This window comes from Euprymna scolopes, chromosome 42 (genome assembly GCF_053919585.1).
Source record: "Euprymna scolopes isolate OS-2025 chromosome 42, ASM5391958v1, whole genome shotgun sequence".
Taxonomy (NCBI): Eukaryota; Metazoa; Mollusca; class Cephalopoda; order Sepiida; family Sepiolidae; genus Euprymna; species Euprymna scolopes.
This window is the reverse complement of record NC_136523.1, coordinates 7013701-7030977: the sequence shown is the minus strand read 5'-3', so window position 1 is coordinate 7030977 and position 17277 is coordinate 7013701. Positions and strand designations below refer to the sequence as shown.

Here is a 17277-nt window from a genome sequence, read left to right as displayed (position 1 = left end):
CTTATCCTCGAGTGGCCTCTGGGCCTTGATAAGTGGTGACACCCTTGTAAAAAAAAAAACAAAAAAAAAAAAACAGTATTCTCCGTACATGGTCTGATAGTAGATTTATAGAGATACAGAGAATAGATTCACGCATAAGAAAATGTTTGAAGAAAAACTTTTTGAAAAACAGAAAGAGATTAATTTGATTTAATATATGGAATCCAACAAAGATTTGATGTGAAAGAAATATTATGAAGTTTCAGAGTCAATTTCTCCTCAAGAATAGAACCATCCATGAAAACCTCCGAAGGAAAGAGACATACCTACAATTGATGTAACCTCTGATGATCTTCAGGCCCATCTTGTTGAACACTAGAATCTGCACAGAATTTCAAACGGAACCCTTTATTTAATCCACGAGGGTAGTCGGCCCTGTCAGTGGGGCATTAGAATACACCGACTGCCCCCCCCCCTGCAGAGGGTAAAAGTCCCTCAATGGGGGTCCTGGATATGACCTTAAACTATATCCAGTGGTGAGGCCCCAGCCTGTGGGCTTTGGAGAGTGTGGAGCCACCCTTTAATCACCATTGCTCCCAGGTCCACTCTGACCCGGAGTGGTAGTACCTGTTAGGGTCCCAACTATGGGTTAAATAGAAACCGACTTGAAAACAACAAATATATTCTATTAAAAATTTTTTCTTCAAAATCTTTGGATTCGGCATTAAATAACCCGAAAAGGGTTGATATGCCGTAAAACAAAAACAACCAACCAACCAACCACGAGGGTAGCATGCTTTCATTTCGTCAGCCATGACTGGGTAAAAGTCCTTAGTAATGCACAATTGTATTTTTGTGCCACCCGCACTGAGAATTGAACATTTAATCTCTAGAAATATATCTTTTTTTTGCAAATGAATTTCATCAGAGTTAAAATCAATTTAGTATTAGAGTGGTGTAGAAAAAGAGGAACATGATTTTTATTTATCCCTTTTCGTGTCAATTCGATCTTTATGAAAACTTGAACCACCTGTGATGGTTGAATTTTACATCTATATATTAATAGGACAGTGTATATGTTATTTATTTTGTGTGCCATGCTTACATCCGTGTGACTGTCATTTAATTATTATGGACTTCCATTTCTTGTAATAAATAATTTTACCAAGAATTCTTCATAAGTTTCGGTTTAGATTGTAGCTGATGGAGCTCAAGTTTTATATTAGTTTTTCCAAAGATTTGGTTTCGACTTTGATTCAAGCTGATGCACCCAAGTCATATGGGTATATTTTTTTTATTTTTGAAATCGCAACTTTATGATATATAAAAATCGATAGAAAATTAACTCTATGATAATATATACGAAATCTGCAAGAATTAAAATATCATATTTAAGCATAGTTTACATCCGGGCTATGCTGGGCGTCCCTGCTAGCTTTGATAAATACTTTTGCAGTTTTAACAAAAGAGCTACAATAATATCATAAACTTTGCTACAACTCTTGGCCCTCGGGACAAGATCAAAGTGTAGTATCTGTTCTTCAGATGCTGCACTTCTATTTCTTGTTCTCTTTCGGTGGAGGAGAAATCCTCCACGACTGAGACAATTTTTATTTTTGTACCTTTTTCTCCACGTTAAAAAACGACCCTGGTGTCTAACTCTGTCCCGTGGGGAGGCATAGTAAATAGGTACAATAATATCAGAGCGCCTCCATTTGGACTGAATGTCTTCAGAATGCCAACATCAATATATTACATATGAATGTGTCCCCCTGTGGAATTTCCACATGTCCCGCTAGTTAATAATGGTTATAATAGGGTTAATTAGAACTTTTATTATGACCAAATAAATGGGGTCAGCAAGGCAATTGGCTTGCAGACTCCATTTATTTATTTATTAATTTTACAAGTGTCGCCCCAGTAAAGACGTTATGATTCCATTTCCATTTGATGAAAACGGGTTTCTTTTCTTTTTTTTTGTTGCAATTCCCAAGAGCGATAGGACCCTTCTATAATGTCTGATTTTTTCAATAAATTTTAAAAATAAAGAGTAGTGTTGTTTCCTTTAGGACGACAACATTATCGTTCCACCCTGTATGCTTAATTTAACTTGTTACATGTCCATTAACAAGAGAAGAAAGGTGATTGTTAAATAAGAAATAACTGTCCATTTATAAACAACTGTTTAACAGCTAAAATGATATATTAAGTAATCATACATAAAAATTAACAGTAAACAATAACAATAAAGAGGTGCTAGATATTCTATTACTTTTTCTGCTCTTTTGTTTGCTTTGCTTTTCTATTGATTGAGGGAGAGTAGCTTCAGTTAGCGGATTTGGGATTGATGATAATATTTTGATTAAGGAAAAACAATTGATTTCAAGAAAATAGCAAAGAAAGTTGTTTTGGCTAAACTTGGGAGCAGAATCTGACCTTGAGGTTAATTTCCAAGGACGGTTTGTGTGGAAACATTTGATGGAAATTTACTTCAATACGCGATTATGCACAGAGCCAATCAGAAGAAACTGTTGTAATGACCCCTGATTGGCTAGTTTGGACTGGGGTAGTCTCATTCCCCACCCATCCACCTCATTATATAAGCTTATGCAGTAGCAATTTTTAGTTAGCTGCCTACAGTTGAGCAGTGGAATTGAAAAGAATTGACCAGGGTTGAGCTGACAGCGAGCCGAACAAAAAGAAGCCCTTGGCCACTGGGAATTATGCTGACTTGAACTACTGCTATCAATCTCTCTCACTCGCAAACTGAATAATACTTTCATCACATATCATATTTCACACAAGCAAAAAAAAATAGATTTGTGTTTTAATGAAAACACCCACTGCTGATAATCTCACTTAACATTATCATAAGAAAGGCTCCCCCCCCAATATCCATATTCGGAGACTGCTGGTGACTGCATAGGAAGAAAAGAAGGAAAAGTCAGATTCCCATGGCTATAAGTTTTCCAGTTATAAACATTACGATATACGAAAATTGAATCTAGAATTATGGGTAAGTGGTTCTCTGGGTGAGAGCGCTGTCGGTTGCAGATGATGTGACACTTGTTGAACTGTGGACTCTGAAATGATTTAATTCCTACTGCCTATGCAATTATCTCATACAGTGGTATTATATTAGTAGAAGTGCTCTCGGTCACAGAAGATGTGACATGTGTTGACTGTGGACTCTGGAGTGATTTAATTTCAACTGCCTATACCTTTATCTTTGTACAGTGGTATTATATTGGAACTCTGTAATTTATAATATAATTTAAAAAAAAAAACAAAAAAAAACAACTCGCGTTTTTACTTATTGCTTCTGGACCGCACCTGTCTCACTAGATCGGCGGACTTTTCTTGTTGAAACAGAATAACCAGAATCCCTCATTAGACTCTGTCCCAGTGTAGACATTCAGGCCAAACTGACATGTTGTGAAAGTTCTTCTGGGCAACCAGAATAACCGTTGACCATTTTGGGTGGGGGTGGAGGCATTCCATGTCTAGAAAGGCCCAACACAAACTCGTATACTGGGGCTAACCTTGGTTAATAGCGCCAGATCTAATAGAACCCTTTTGTTATAACCATCTTTTTGGATGATAAAAATGATAAAGATCGAATTTACAGAAAAAGGGATAAACAAACATCAATAAGTTAGTTTGGAAATCAATTTCTAAAAACTGTCCAACGCATGCCAACATATAAAATAAACCGTAAGACATGATGATCATTGTTATCTGAACTATGCATTTACCCTGTAATATTTACGTACAGTGACTGAAAGTTTTGTGCAAGATAGCAGGTTCGGTTCACATGGGAAGACCAAGATAGCAGGTTCGGTTCACATTGGAAGACCAAGAAAAATTTGAGAGGAAGTGATAAGAGGGGACTTTATAGAGGGATAAATAGATCTGGCCAGGTAAAGATTAGTTTGAACATCAATTTCTAAAAGCTGTCCAACATATGCCACCATGTGTGAATGAATGTTAAACCGAATATGAATTTTGTTGTGTTCAACTGCCGTTGCAGTTTTTGTTTCTCGTGATCTTCTGTTTTATCGATCGTAATACAATGCCCTCTTTTGTTGCTCTAGGCTCTCTTCGAGACGGCCATCACCCGGATGTTTCTTCCGGCACCGATTCTTTTAATTCCGCCAATTGTCATGTCATTCCTGGAAAAGTAAGTATATACCTTTTGCTTTCCTCCGTTCATAATAAACACATCATCATAATCAAGACATCATCATTAAATGTTTACTCCACATCCTGTTACATAATAGATGATCCTATCTTGGACATTGTGCATATAAGTTGGTGTTAATCTTGACAAAAGTTGAACTAAGTGAAGGTTGAAGTGACACAAATTTAAAAAATAACCAATTCACACTGAAGATGAACAGGTGGAAATGCATTAGGTTAGATGAGTTTAAAATAGAATAAAAAAACAAAGAGATGTCAGCCAATGACACATGATGTCACAAGTATTAAGCTTGATGTAGAAACAAAGATTTCAGTCAGTTTACCCATGGTACAAGCACAAATCATATCACCAATAATGCTGTAATCACTGAAAGGTAAACTTTGATAATCACCAAGAGCGAAATGTCGTAAGGTCTCTTTTTATTGAGTCCAAACATTTATGCTTAATAAGATAGTTAATTAATTAGTTAAGAGATTACAAATCATGCGTTAACTATTTCTCTCCAGATATAAACATTACTAACCTTTATTAAAAATAAATATTATATTTATTTAAAAAATAAAAATACTGCATGTGTGTGATCTTTTTAACCGTCATGTTTTGAATTTCGTTTTCACCTTGCTCCTAAACAGTGGATTTCTATTAATTCTAACACGTGCATGTGATTGAGCGCTAACATACTGAACTGGATGATAAATCTTTATATTCGACAACTATGTCAAGTAAGAAAAAAAAAGGTTTGTCTAAGCCTTCTTAATGAAGGCTTTTGTATAAGCCGAAAATTATAAATTTTAAATAAATATCTATTTAAAATATCTGAATAATAAATAAATATTTATTTAAAATATCTGAATAATAAATAAATATTTATTTAAAATATCTGAATAATAAATATTTATTTAAAATATCTGAATACTAAATAAATATTTATTTAAAATATCTGAATAATAAATATTTATTTAAAATATCTGAATAATAAATATTTATTTAAAATATCTGAATAATAAATATTTATTTAAAATATCTGAATAATAAATATTTATTTAAAATATCTGAATAATAAATAAATATTTATTTAAAATATCTGAATAATAAATAAATATTTATTTAAAATATCTGAATAATAAATAAATATTTATTTAAAATATCTGAATAATAAATAAATATTTATTTAAAATATCTGAATAATAAATAAATATTTATTTAAAATATCTGAATAATAAATAAATATTTATTTAAAATATCTGAATAATAAATAAATATTTATTTAAAATATCTGAATAATAAATAAATATTTATTTAAAATATCTGAATAATAAATATTTATTTATTTAAAATATCTGAATAATAAATATTTATTTATTTAAAATATCTGAATAATAAATATTTATTTATTTAAAATATCTGAATAATAAATATTTATTTATTTAAAATATCTGAATAATAAATATTTATTTATTTAAAATATCTGAATAATAAATAAATATTTATTTAAAATATCTGAATAATAAATAAATATTTATTTAAAATATCTGAATAATAAATAAATATTTATTTAAAATATCTGAATAATAAATAAATATTTATTTAAAATATCTGAATAATAAATAAATATTTATTTAAAATATCTGAATAATAAATATTTATTTAAAATATCTGAATAATAAATAAATATTTATTTAAAATATCTGAATAATAAATAAATATTTATTTAAAATATCTGAATAATAAATATTTATTTAAAATATCTGAATAATAAATATTTATTTAAAATATCTGAATAATAAATAAATATTTATTTAAAATATCTGAATAATAAATAAATATTTATTTAAAGTATCTGAATAATAAATATTTATTTAAAATATTTGAATAATAAATAAATATTTATTTAAAATATCTGATTTTTTTAACTGTCATATTCTCAATTTAAAAAATTATTTTTTCATACGTTTTTGAATTACGACAACATTTTTCTAACCTCTCTTCTACATTATATTATTACAGTATTTGTTAATTCTTCATGTCTTTGTGTTTTAATCTTAGGACACGTTTTTTAAAGCAGTATCCCAGAATGCACCTGCCATGTAATGCTGTTGTCTGCACAATTTCCTTCGGCTGTGCCTTACCTGTTGCAATTGCCCTCTTTCCACAATTCTCTAAGGTAAGTGACGCATATGTCTTTTGTATATTTATTTTACAATTTTTTTAGTGGGCATGCCTGTACCATATATATATATATATATATATATATATATATATATATATATATATATATATATATAACTACTTAATTTACTCACATAAAATTAATATACGAAAGTATAGGTTTATGCGTAAACTTTAAGTATTTACTTCAAAAGTGCTCAATACGTAGGTAGAGCTAGTTAGTAATTTATAAAATATATATGGCGATTAAGCTACACTGAATATTCCGCATTTCATCCACTCTAGGACTCTTCAGGTTTATATATATACATACACATATATAAATTTGTTTTTTTTTGTATTGATATTCATATTAAAAAAAAACCCTTTTTTCTATTTATTTAAAAAGAAAATATAACTATGGGTCGTTGAATTGCATTTATCTGCAAAAGATCTAACTAATTTGCATATTCTTTTAAGCATTCATTTCAATTAATTCCCTTTTAGTTTTTTCTGTTTTCTTATGGGATGATCATATTTAGTTAATTATTACGTGTAATTATATTCATGCAGATATTCTACATGATTTATACTTGCATAATATTTGCGTAAAAAGCTTATAGTAAACATAAAACTCTTTATGTATGTGTATATATTTTGTTTAAAAAATTTTGCCTACCAAACTCCTCAGTTTTCGGTCTACAGACATGAAACTTAATATATAGAGTATTTGAACTCATGCAAAACTTCATATTTGTGTTTTAGCCTGGGAAAATCGGTACCAAAGTGAAAATTCAAAAAATGAAATTTGTCAGGTGAAGGTCGAACAACGGTATTACAAATATGCATGTGGAAGTCCTAGCTATTGGTTCATCTTTTAATTTTTAGCCTTACAGCAAGCAAGTCTTCATAGGTCAATCATTAACATCAGTAGAAAAAATAAATTGTAAGCTAAATGTTTTCGTTTCGATTCTTAGTGGTGGCACACGAGTCATTTTTATTTTTTTAACATTTTAAATCTATGTATTGGGTCCAATATAATCTATATATATAAAAGTGAAAATGTGTGTATACATGTATGTATGTATGTTCGCTTTTTGTGTATGTCCGCAAAAGGCTTTTTTCGACGAGCTTCTCGGTAGGCTTGCTCCTTCTTAAAACTTTTTATATGCTGTCTAGATGATAATATGTACGACTTAACAATGGGGGTCGCACGTGTATTTAATTTTCCCGACTTTTAAATGCTATTTTTTCCAGATTTTTAGATCGCTGCATGACAAGATGGCTCCTACGCATGCGTCAACAGGTGCAAAATACGTTTTACCTTGAATTCGTTTAAATATAAAAACCGACCTACATTCACCACGTGTCCATAGCACAATGACAGCATCCTTATCTTAAGATTGCAGGTTCAATCCGAGTTATCAGATATATAAACTTTTAATATGGAAACAAGGTTATTTATACCATTTTTTTTTTTTTTCATTTTTCGCTGTGTTTTTTTTTTGTTGTTTTTCCAAAGACGTTCATTTTTTTTTTTTTGTTTTTTTGTTTTTGTTTATCGGATTTTTTAAAGGAGTTTTATGTTCGTTTGCCTTTTTTGTTTTGGTTTTGGTTTTTCCGATTTTTTAAGAAGTTTAAACTGGGTTATAACTTCGCTTATTCTTTACCCCCCCCCCACCGCCACCCCACACACACACACACACACACACACCTCCAAACACTTGGGCAACGCCAGGTACCCCCGCTAGTCTATAAATATAAAAGCGAAAATGTATGTATGTATGTGTGTTCGCTTTTTCTGTATGTCTAGAAAAGGCTTTTTTCAGAGAAGCGGTCGCTCGCCTAACAACTTTTTAAAACTTTTTATATCACATGTAAATCGTAATATCTCAGAGTTGTCAATGGAGCTCGCCTGTCTATTTAATTTGCTCGACTTGGGGAAAATAAATATTCAACAGTTTTCGCTCGCTGCATGTGGATTAAGCCTTTTCCTATAATTAATTCTGGCGGCATTTTTCCGGTTTCACCCTACCCCCGCGTTCCGCAGTAAATGAAATGCTACTCCGTAGTCAACAGTTGACCTCATTAAGTCATTAAAACGTGCACCTGCCAAATCTAAGTAATTAAATAAATTCAAACGCGTTTCCGTTGGTATATTGCGGTGGTGCAATGGTTGACGTCGCACGTTTTTTTTTTTTTTTTCACACTTTAATTTACAATTTTGCCTCAAGGGTTCGATCCTAATACTTACCTACCAAAACATTTTTATTTTATTTTACCCCCCCCCCTCCCCGGAGTTTTGATTTACCCAAAACCACACACACCTCCAAACACCCGGGCAACGCCGGGTACCCCTCGCTAGTATAATAATAAATATGAAATCTGCATTAATCAAAATATTATATTTAAGCATATTTTATGACTGCGTAATGCCGGTCAGCCTGCTAGTATATATATATATATATATATATATATATATATATATTGATTTGTACAGTTCTTAGAAACTTAAGTCAACAAATCTTTGGCATAAGATCATTTCAGAAATCTTCTATATATCTATAAAAACAGAGATGTGTGTGCCACAGACGATTTCTGATTGGTTAATCCAATAATCACATCTCCTAAAAAACTATGGTCCTACGCTCTTACCTTTACCATAAAATATTATGGCTTTATTTATTGTCCATCTTGGAAGGGTTTAATTTTTTCATAACTTGTTATTTACAAATTAAAAAAATACGAAACTTACACAATCTAACAATCCAACCTACGACATCACGTCCACCATTCTGGACGATTTTTTTAAGCTGTTAACACACATGTTTTAAAAATCTAGCAAAAATTAATTTTCCTGAAATTTTTCAATATTTAAAAATAAATTATGCCGGCTGATAAAATTTTAAAACTTTTTTTTAAAGCTAGAAAGATAAAATTTAAAAATACTTATATATATATATATATATATATGAAACTAAACTAAAAAAAAAACGCGCGTTTACTCGATAGATTCAAAAAAGTTGTCAAAAAACAAATATATAACAAATAAATGTTATCAAAGGCAAGATAAATTACTTTCTACCAAACTGGATTTATTTTTCGTGTTTTTATTCAATGTAACATATTTATTCAGCTCGAAAAAGAGGTTTGTATTACTGTACACATAGATTCGAAAAAGTTGATAAGATACGAAACAATATGCATAATATAAACACAGCACGAAAGCAAATCGTTATCATCCATTCCCAGCACACGCGCACACACACACACACACACTCTGGCGTTAGCCGCACACACAACACGAAAACAAACGTTATTAGTTCTGCTATAATTTCCAGCACACACGCACACACACTCACGTCCACTACCGTCCTTGGCTACGTCACGTTGTTATGGCAACCAAGCCCGCTGACTAACACACGATAAATATAAAGTAAATTTGATTTTCTTCATTTCTATGCAAATATAAATCATATAGAATATCTGTATGAATATAATTACACGTAATAGTTAAATAAAGATGATCATCGTAGAAGAGAACCGAAAAAAAAAACTAATAGGGAATTAATTAAAAACGATAAAAAATATGCACATTAGCTAGATCTTTTGTAGATGATTGCAATTCCACGACTCATAAATAACAAAGTTGTATTTTCTTTGATAAGACTATCAATACACACAAAAAAATATAGATTTATTTTTGGGTAAAGTTCCCCCGGGTTTTCCTTTCACTTCAGTAAATAATGGTCTTTTGTTATATATATGGCGTACTATTATCCTTATATATATGATGTTTATGTTTATATATATATATATATATATATATATATATAAGTCATAGTGTCTGTGTGTGTCTGTGCGTCTGTGTGCATTTCCCTACGCTAAAACTGTCAATTTTAAGCCTAGAGATTCGATATTTGATATAAAGGGTACTGAGATTTGGGAAAATCGATGTGATAGGTTTTCGACAGAAATTTGGCGATTAAGTGGTCAATATTCAATGATTTGACCTTTGAGAACTCTACCAAACTCCTCCTACAATTTTGTGTTTAAACAGTTGATATTTTAGATATAGATTCCTTGGACATGGATCTAACTTATTAACTTTACTTGATCCCTAAACAATAAATGTTAAGAGGTCATAATAGGGGTCAAAGTTTTAAAAAATTGACCGTTTTTTTTTTTTTTTTTCTCAGCATACACCTCAAAACACCTGGGCAACGCCGGGCACCGATTGCTAGTATATATATATAATCTTAATGATACACCCTCAGTCTTCATTAATACATGCATCTAGGAGAAGGAAAAACTCTGAGGTAAAACCTGAGGCCTGCTCTGTCTTTTGGCAGTCATTGCACCACTAAAAACAAATCATCTGTGTTAATATCTGAGCTACTTAGTTGTTGTGGCGTAGCTCATACATCAATATAGACGGGAGGGTTCATCATATCTATATATATATATATATATATATATATATATATATATATATATATCTATAAAAGTGAGAATGTATGTGTGTGAGGACAATTCTCAACCTATATACTTAACAAATTTTTGAATTAAAGACTTTAAAAACATTGGTATATAGGGTATTCAGACATGTGGAAAACATTTTAATCCATTTCCATCCGGAAAAACGGGCTGCTAAGGGGTTAAAATCGAAAAATTGGTATGTGAGGGTTGTCAGATTTTTATCTGTTTGCCAACTGTTTTACGAATGCGCAAGTGTGAATCATTCATATGACAGATTCTTTATAAGAATAAGTAGGCTTGAAAACGCTTTTTAAAGACTGTGTCAAACTGGCCTAATGATTATCGTACTTGACTCTCTGTCTTTAGGTTTTTGTTTGGATCTCAGCTCATTAATTCTTCTATACGATTTTGTCCAACAGTTTGCATTTCTTTGGATTTATGAAATTTGTCATTTTGGTTCACCTTGAATACACGAAAGACAGATTTTTCTTCAATAAAAGTTGAGGCGAAACTTACAACAAAGCTAATGTTGTATATTAGGACTTATGCCAGTAAGTACAGATTATGTTAACTTGTATGAATTTTGGCGAGGGTTACATAGAGTACATATCAAGATAACTGGCGTCAAACAGAAATAGACCCACCTGCAGCTGGCTTGATTGAAGCAGGGAGAAAGGTAAAAGTTTATCTCCATAGACAAAACATGCTAAAGATGCAGGTATTGAATGCTATTATATAACAAAGACATCATACATTTGGGCAACAGAACAAATTTTCTAGTCAATCGAAGTCAAGAAGCAAGACAGGTGATATGTGTCTGAAAATATAGAGAGAATCTAGGTGGATGTTGCCTTGAGACTCTGCTCATGCGTTGATCATCTTAAGACAAAGTTAGAAAAACAAATTAAGAAGTAATCAGAATGAGATATTGATCTCTCCTATAAATAACCCTTCTCTAAATAAAACCTTTGAAAGCCAACAAGTCTCGATTGTGTTTTCATGGATGAGTAGATTTGTCTTAAGTTAAACCAGAAGCTCGATAACCACCCCAGTAAGTAGACATTATGTTCACTAGTATGAATTTTGGCAAGGGTTACAATAGAGTACATATCATGATGACCTGGTGGCAAACGGAAATAGATTCAGTGAAACTGGTGTGATTCAAGCGGCGCAGTCAAGGGTTATGATAGAAAAGGAGCGTAGTTAAGTTGATTGTTTATTTTGTAGATTTATTTATTGTTTTTAATTGTGAAATACATTTAATATATTAGGATCTGTATTAATCCATCAAGACCTGGTTGAACTAATTTATTCAGTCGTAAATAAATGAATATAACGGCATAAATGAAGTGGGAATTGTGCGTATTAGTTCAGTATCTGAGTGGATGCCAGATACTTCCAGATTGCAACTGTCCATTGCTTACATTCAGTATGCCACCATGTGTCTCAGAGAGTGGAGGATTTCACTTTTTTTCAAACACTATGGATAATATTAAAGGTAAGTTTATAAAATGCAAAAGTTCTCAGTGGTAGTTTAACTATTGAATTTCATAATTTTTCCAGTTTGAAAACAATCATAGTTTCATTACCCATTAAATTAACTAGAATTAACAATAAATATTTTTTAATCACCCACATCATAATTCAGGTCATAAAATTAATAAATATTTTTTTAATCATCTACATCATAATTCAAGTCATAAAATCAATAAATATTTTTTTAAGTATTTACATCATAATTCAAGTCATAAAATTAATATTTTTTAATCATCTACATTATAATTCAAGTCAAAATTAATAAATCTGTATAATTATAAAACTCAAATGACCTTGTAATGAGTGATGTAACCCACTTTCCGGTTTACGACATCTGGTTGCGCATGCGTGCATAAACATTAACCTATAACAATGTAATCAAATAAACACAAATTGCTTCTTTTGCAGATTTTTATCTGCACACTGAAATATTAACGTTATTTCGAAATTATTATTTAACATGGGCAGAGTGGGGGTGTTTTGCAATTATTCTTTATTACAACTATACTATCGCTATTTTCATACAACTAAACAACTTTAACCCATTGACAAACATAATAAAAATTGTAGTAAAGCCAATACTACTACTACTACTACTCTTTATCCGTCCCTTTTCCTTCCTTCCTTCCTTTTATTTTTTGTTTACATTTCTAGATACAAAATAGTTTTGTGTGAATGGTGAATTTGTTAACACATTTACTAATCTGTTTCAATGTTAGTTTTATTTTATTTTATTTATTTAGGTTTTATTTTTTTTGCTTCAGGTTTTATTTATTATTTTTTTTTAGATTTTAAGTTTCTATAACTTGGTTGAAGGATTCCAATATGAGTTTTTCATTCTTATATTTCTCATCTCATCGGTAGGTTCATGTGCGTTTTTGCTGCTAAATGACTTTCGTCGGCGTTCGATTCGTAGGAAAATCATGTTTAATTTTCGAATTTTTAGCGATTATTCGGAAAAATAGGTAACTTTAAATGAATAGGGAGGATTATTTTTTTTCATGTTTGAGTGATCCGTCTATGATTTTTTTCATTTTAATATACTTTCATAGAAATGTTTCTGTTATGTCGAAAAAAAAAACGTTTTCTTTACATCACAAGTGTCATGCTCATACATGATTTCCATAATTAATATTACATACTGACCCAACGGGTCACGGGTAGTCTAGTATTTTTTAATCATTTACATCATAATTCAAGTCATAAAATTAATAAATATTTTTTTAATCTACATCATAATTCAAGTCATGAAGGGGTTAAATACTTAATCCTGATGAGTATCCTAAAGATTTAAGCAATGACTGAACTAAGAAGCTGCATTATACAATTTACTCGTTAAAATCAGAAAAATTGTTTGGTGTCAAAACCACAACTAAATAAACATGACATGGGAATGCTTTTGAATTTGATATTTAATGAAATCTCCAAAACGCATATGTCATAAAGCAAACTAAGCCAATCATCTTGGATTTATATGTCACTGTGGTAAATATTTAGACCATATATACAGAGAAATCATTTTGACAAAAGCATGCACCCGGTCAGATATAAGAAAGAAAATAATTATCAAATGCATGAAAATGTCATTTCAATAAAAATTATCGCTCTGAAACGTAAAGAAACAACATACTTGATCAAAAGATTAATTAAAATTCTGATACTTGAAAGCTTACTTTTGGCAAAAGGTTACACAAGTGTAATCATGTCACGCTAAGGTCTAAGGTACAAGCCCTTGTACCCTTGACAAACCCGACATGTAGCAAAATTCAACCCCTACACAGTAGAGAACCCTAGTCAAGTCCAACATAAACAAGTTCTTGATATACCGCCCCCTTAAGTTTATCAGATCTCCATTACTAATGGTTACTACGATATTGTCCCATTGATTACTGTACATGCAATAACCCTTATCCCCGTGTGGCCTCTGGGCCTTGATAAGTGGTGACTTCCATGTAAAAAAAAAAAAAAAAATGTAAGAAAGCCTTCTACTCCAATAGTTTCGTCCCCAGAACTGCTAGACTTTGGAACTCCTTTCCGGGATTCTGCTTTCCCAGCTGTACCAACATTCAGAAGTTCAAGTGTAATGGGAACCGATATCTTGCTGCTCAACTCCCTACATAGTATCCCTGCAACTTATGTCCCCAATAGTAGCCCCCTACATAAAAGTGGCAATGTGTCTTGTTTGGGGTGAAGATGGAAAAAAAAAAAAAATTAAAATTAAAAAAAAAAAAAAAAAAAAAAATTAAAAAAAGAATAAATAAAAAACTACTGTAAAGATGTCCAGAATTTTAATTGGATCATAACAGTGAAGAGTGATTATTCAATTTCGGAAATGTTTCTGACAAATTGCTTCGAATCTTGTAAAACAAACTGAGGCCTAGGCAAAGGGACAGGGAGAGACTGTTACCTTGTTTTCAAGATTGACAACAAATTCCTGAACTTCAAAACAAATATCTTGCATCCTTGTCTTCATCTTTCAAATTCTATTCAGAGAGAAGTAGCACACACACACACACACACACACTATATATATGTATATATATATATATATATATATATATATATATATAATTAAGTCATATTTTCAAAGTCAGACCCTAAATAGAAATCTGTTACTTTAGAAAGAAAAGTTTAAAAAAAAGGAAAAGAAAAAGTGAAATAAAAGTAGAAATACCAGATTTTTCATTTCTAAATGCATATCTTAACCAAAACTGTGGGTGCATCTCTCCCAGTTGTTTTGAACACGCCCCTAGACACTAACCTGAAAATTTCTACATCCCTGCACAATACATGGCAGCTTCCTTCAGTCTTGACAGACTATGGATTCCCACTGTAAGGGTGCCTGCACATGGAAATTTTGTTGCAAGAGTCGCACAATCTCCAACCACCTCTCCTGAGTCGGCCTTGTTAAAAATATCAGTGGCAAGTTGAGGTACAAGACGACTGGAAACGATGCCGAGATAAGTGGAGAGCACATACAGCGCCTAGAATTCCCAATTGGTCACCCATCTAGTTCTAGCCTGGCTCAATGTTGCTTAACTTCAGTGATCTGACAAGAACTTGTGTGTCAGTGTGATTATGCTGTACATAACATACATAGCTACATATGTACATATACAAATGTCTGTGTGTATGTAAGAAATATATCATGACAACTGAGCAGATATATCACACTACCCATTCCCAAGAGTATTAACCTGGAAGGATAATACTATGATGAATGAACATATACTATCCATTTCACAAAAGGAGAGAGTAATGCCTAGGAAAATTATATCATGGCAACAATGTCTGCATGGTTTAATAAACAAGTTCCTGATAAACTGCCCCCTTAAGACACTTTACCAAATCTCCATTACTAACGATTACTACGATATTATCCCATTGATTACTGTACACGCAGTAACCCTTATCCCTGAGTGGCTTCCGGGCCTTGATAAGTGGTGACTACCATGTAAAAAAAAAAAAAAGTTGTATATGAAATATTCATAAAATTAAATGTCTCTTTCGTGTAGACATTCTTTATGAATAAAAAGACTTTTTAAGATGCATCCTTCAATCTTCATACAGACATTCACTAGAGAAGAATTAGTGGTTGATAAATAAATTAAAACTAAAAAGTTACCTCCCTTTAACTAAAATATCTATAATATAAATCTCACCTGTCTGTTTAAATGTATGTATGTTTGCCTAAAATTTTTGACAGAGGAAACGGACTTTATCAGGATCAAGATCATTTTGAAGCTTGAACCTTTGGATGACAAATATCGAAAAATTAGCTAAAAACATTGATTCCTTCACCCTCAACTGAACAGTTTTTGACGAGGAGGGGCCACTTTTTTCGCTGATATTTTCGAAAGTCATGGCCTTTTTTTTTTTTTTTGATCGACTGGCCTTAATTTAAACCTTCGCCATTTCCGGTTTGGCGATGGATGCAACAGCAAAGACGTGACATTTTTTTTTCTTCACGTTCTTTTCGTCCTTTGCAGTACAGATTCAAGCTTGCCCACCTACTACCACTTTTTTGCTCAATACACACCTCCAAACACCTCAGCAGCACCAGGCTAGTCTATCAATAAGGGCGATTTGGAATCTCTCTGAAGCCGGAACATTTAAATTTTAAATTGTACTCAATTCAGTTTTTAAACTACTGTACGCCATTTTTTCATTGCTCAATTCTAGGGATGAGGTAGGGCATTATCTATTCTGTTGTCATGAGAATACCCTCCCAGGCATTACGTTCTCTTTTCGGGGGGGGGCGTAGTATATATTTGTTCATCATTTGTTCTTGTTTGTCATCCTCCCAGGCATTACTTCCACCTTTTGGGAAACAGTATATGTTTATCATGATATTATCTTTCCAGGTATTACCACCTCCTTTTGGAAAGGTGGTGTGTAATATCTGTTCTGTTGTTATGAAATCATTCTTCCAACCTTTAATTTTGTCATTTCTATGCCAACAAAAAATTGTCACAATCAGTTGTTGGTCCTCCGACCAAAGGAAGATGGACCTGTAAATTCACCCTTGTCCGTTCATGCGTCAGCACTTTTCTCAATAACTATGACTTGGAATTTTGTGAAATTTTGCACAAACATTAAACATAATATGAGTAAAAAAAAGTAACAGAACGGATTTTTTGAGAAAACTCCGATTGACCCCCTAGGGCAACCTTTTGGGTTAAAATAGCTAAAATTGACACTTTTGTGCTTATTAAAAAAGAATTGGATTTATAAAACTTTCTGAAAAGTTGTAACTAACTGATTTCTATATAATTTTGTTTGTCTATACTTCGTAACTCTTGGATGTGCCCCAGGGGCTCTTTTAGGACTAATAAAAACACTTTTTTTTTGGGACTATTTTACCATATTTGTCCAAAATTTCTGTGTAAGTCTATTTAGCACTTTTGCATGGTGCTGAACACAAATTTAAAGAA

The 17277-nt window shown here is 31.8% G+C and overlaps 1 protein-coding gene across 1 annotated transcript in view; it reads left to right on the top strand.

Annotated features, from left to right (window-relative positions):
* LOC145266914 (sideroflexin-5-like) overlaps positions 1-17277 on the top strand; it is a 124567-nt gene that overhangs the window by 90499 nt on the left and 16791 nt on the right. Inside the window, exons 9-10 of the mRNA XM_080122707.1 lie at positions 4074-4159; positions 6227-6344. Coding sequence (XP_079978833.1) covers positions 4074-4159; positions 6227-6344 — 204 coding nt within the window. The remainder of the gene's footprint in view (positions 1-4073; positions 4160-6226; positions 6345-17277) is intronic.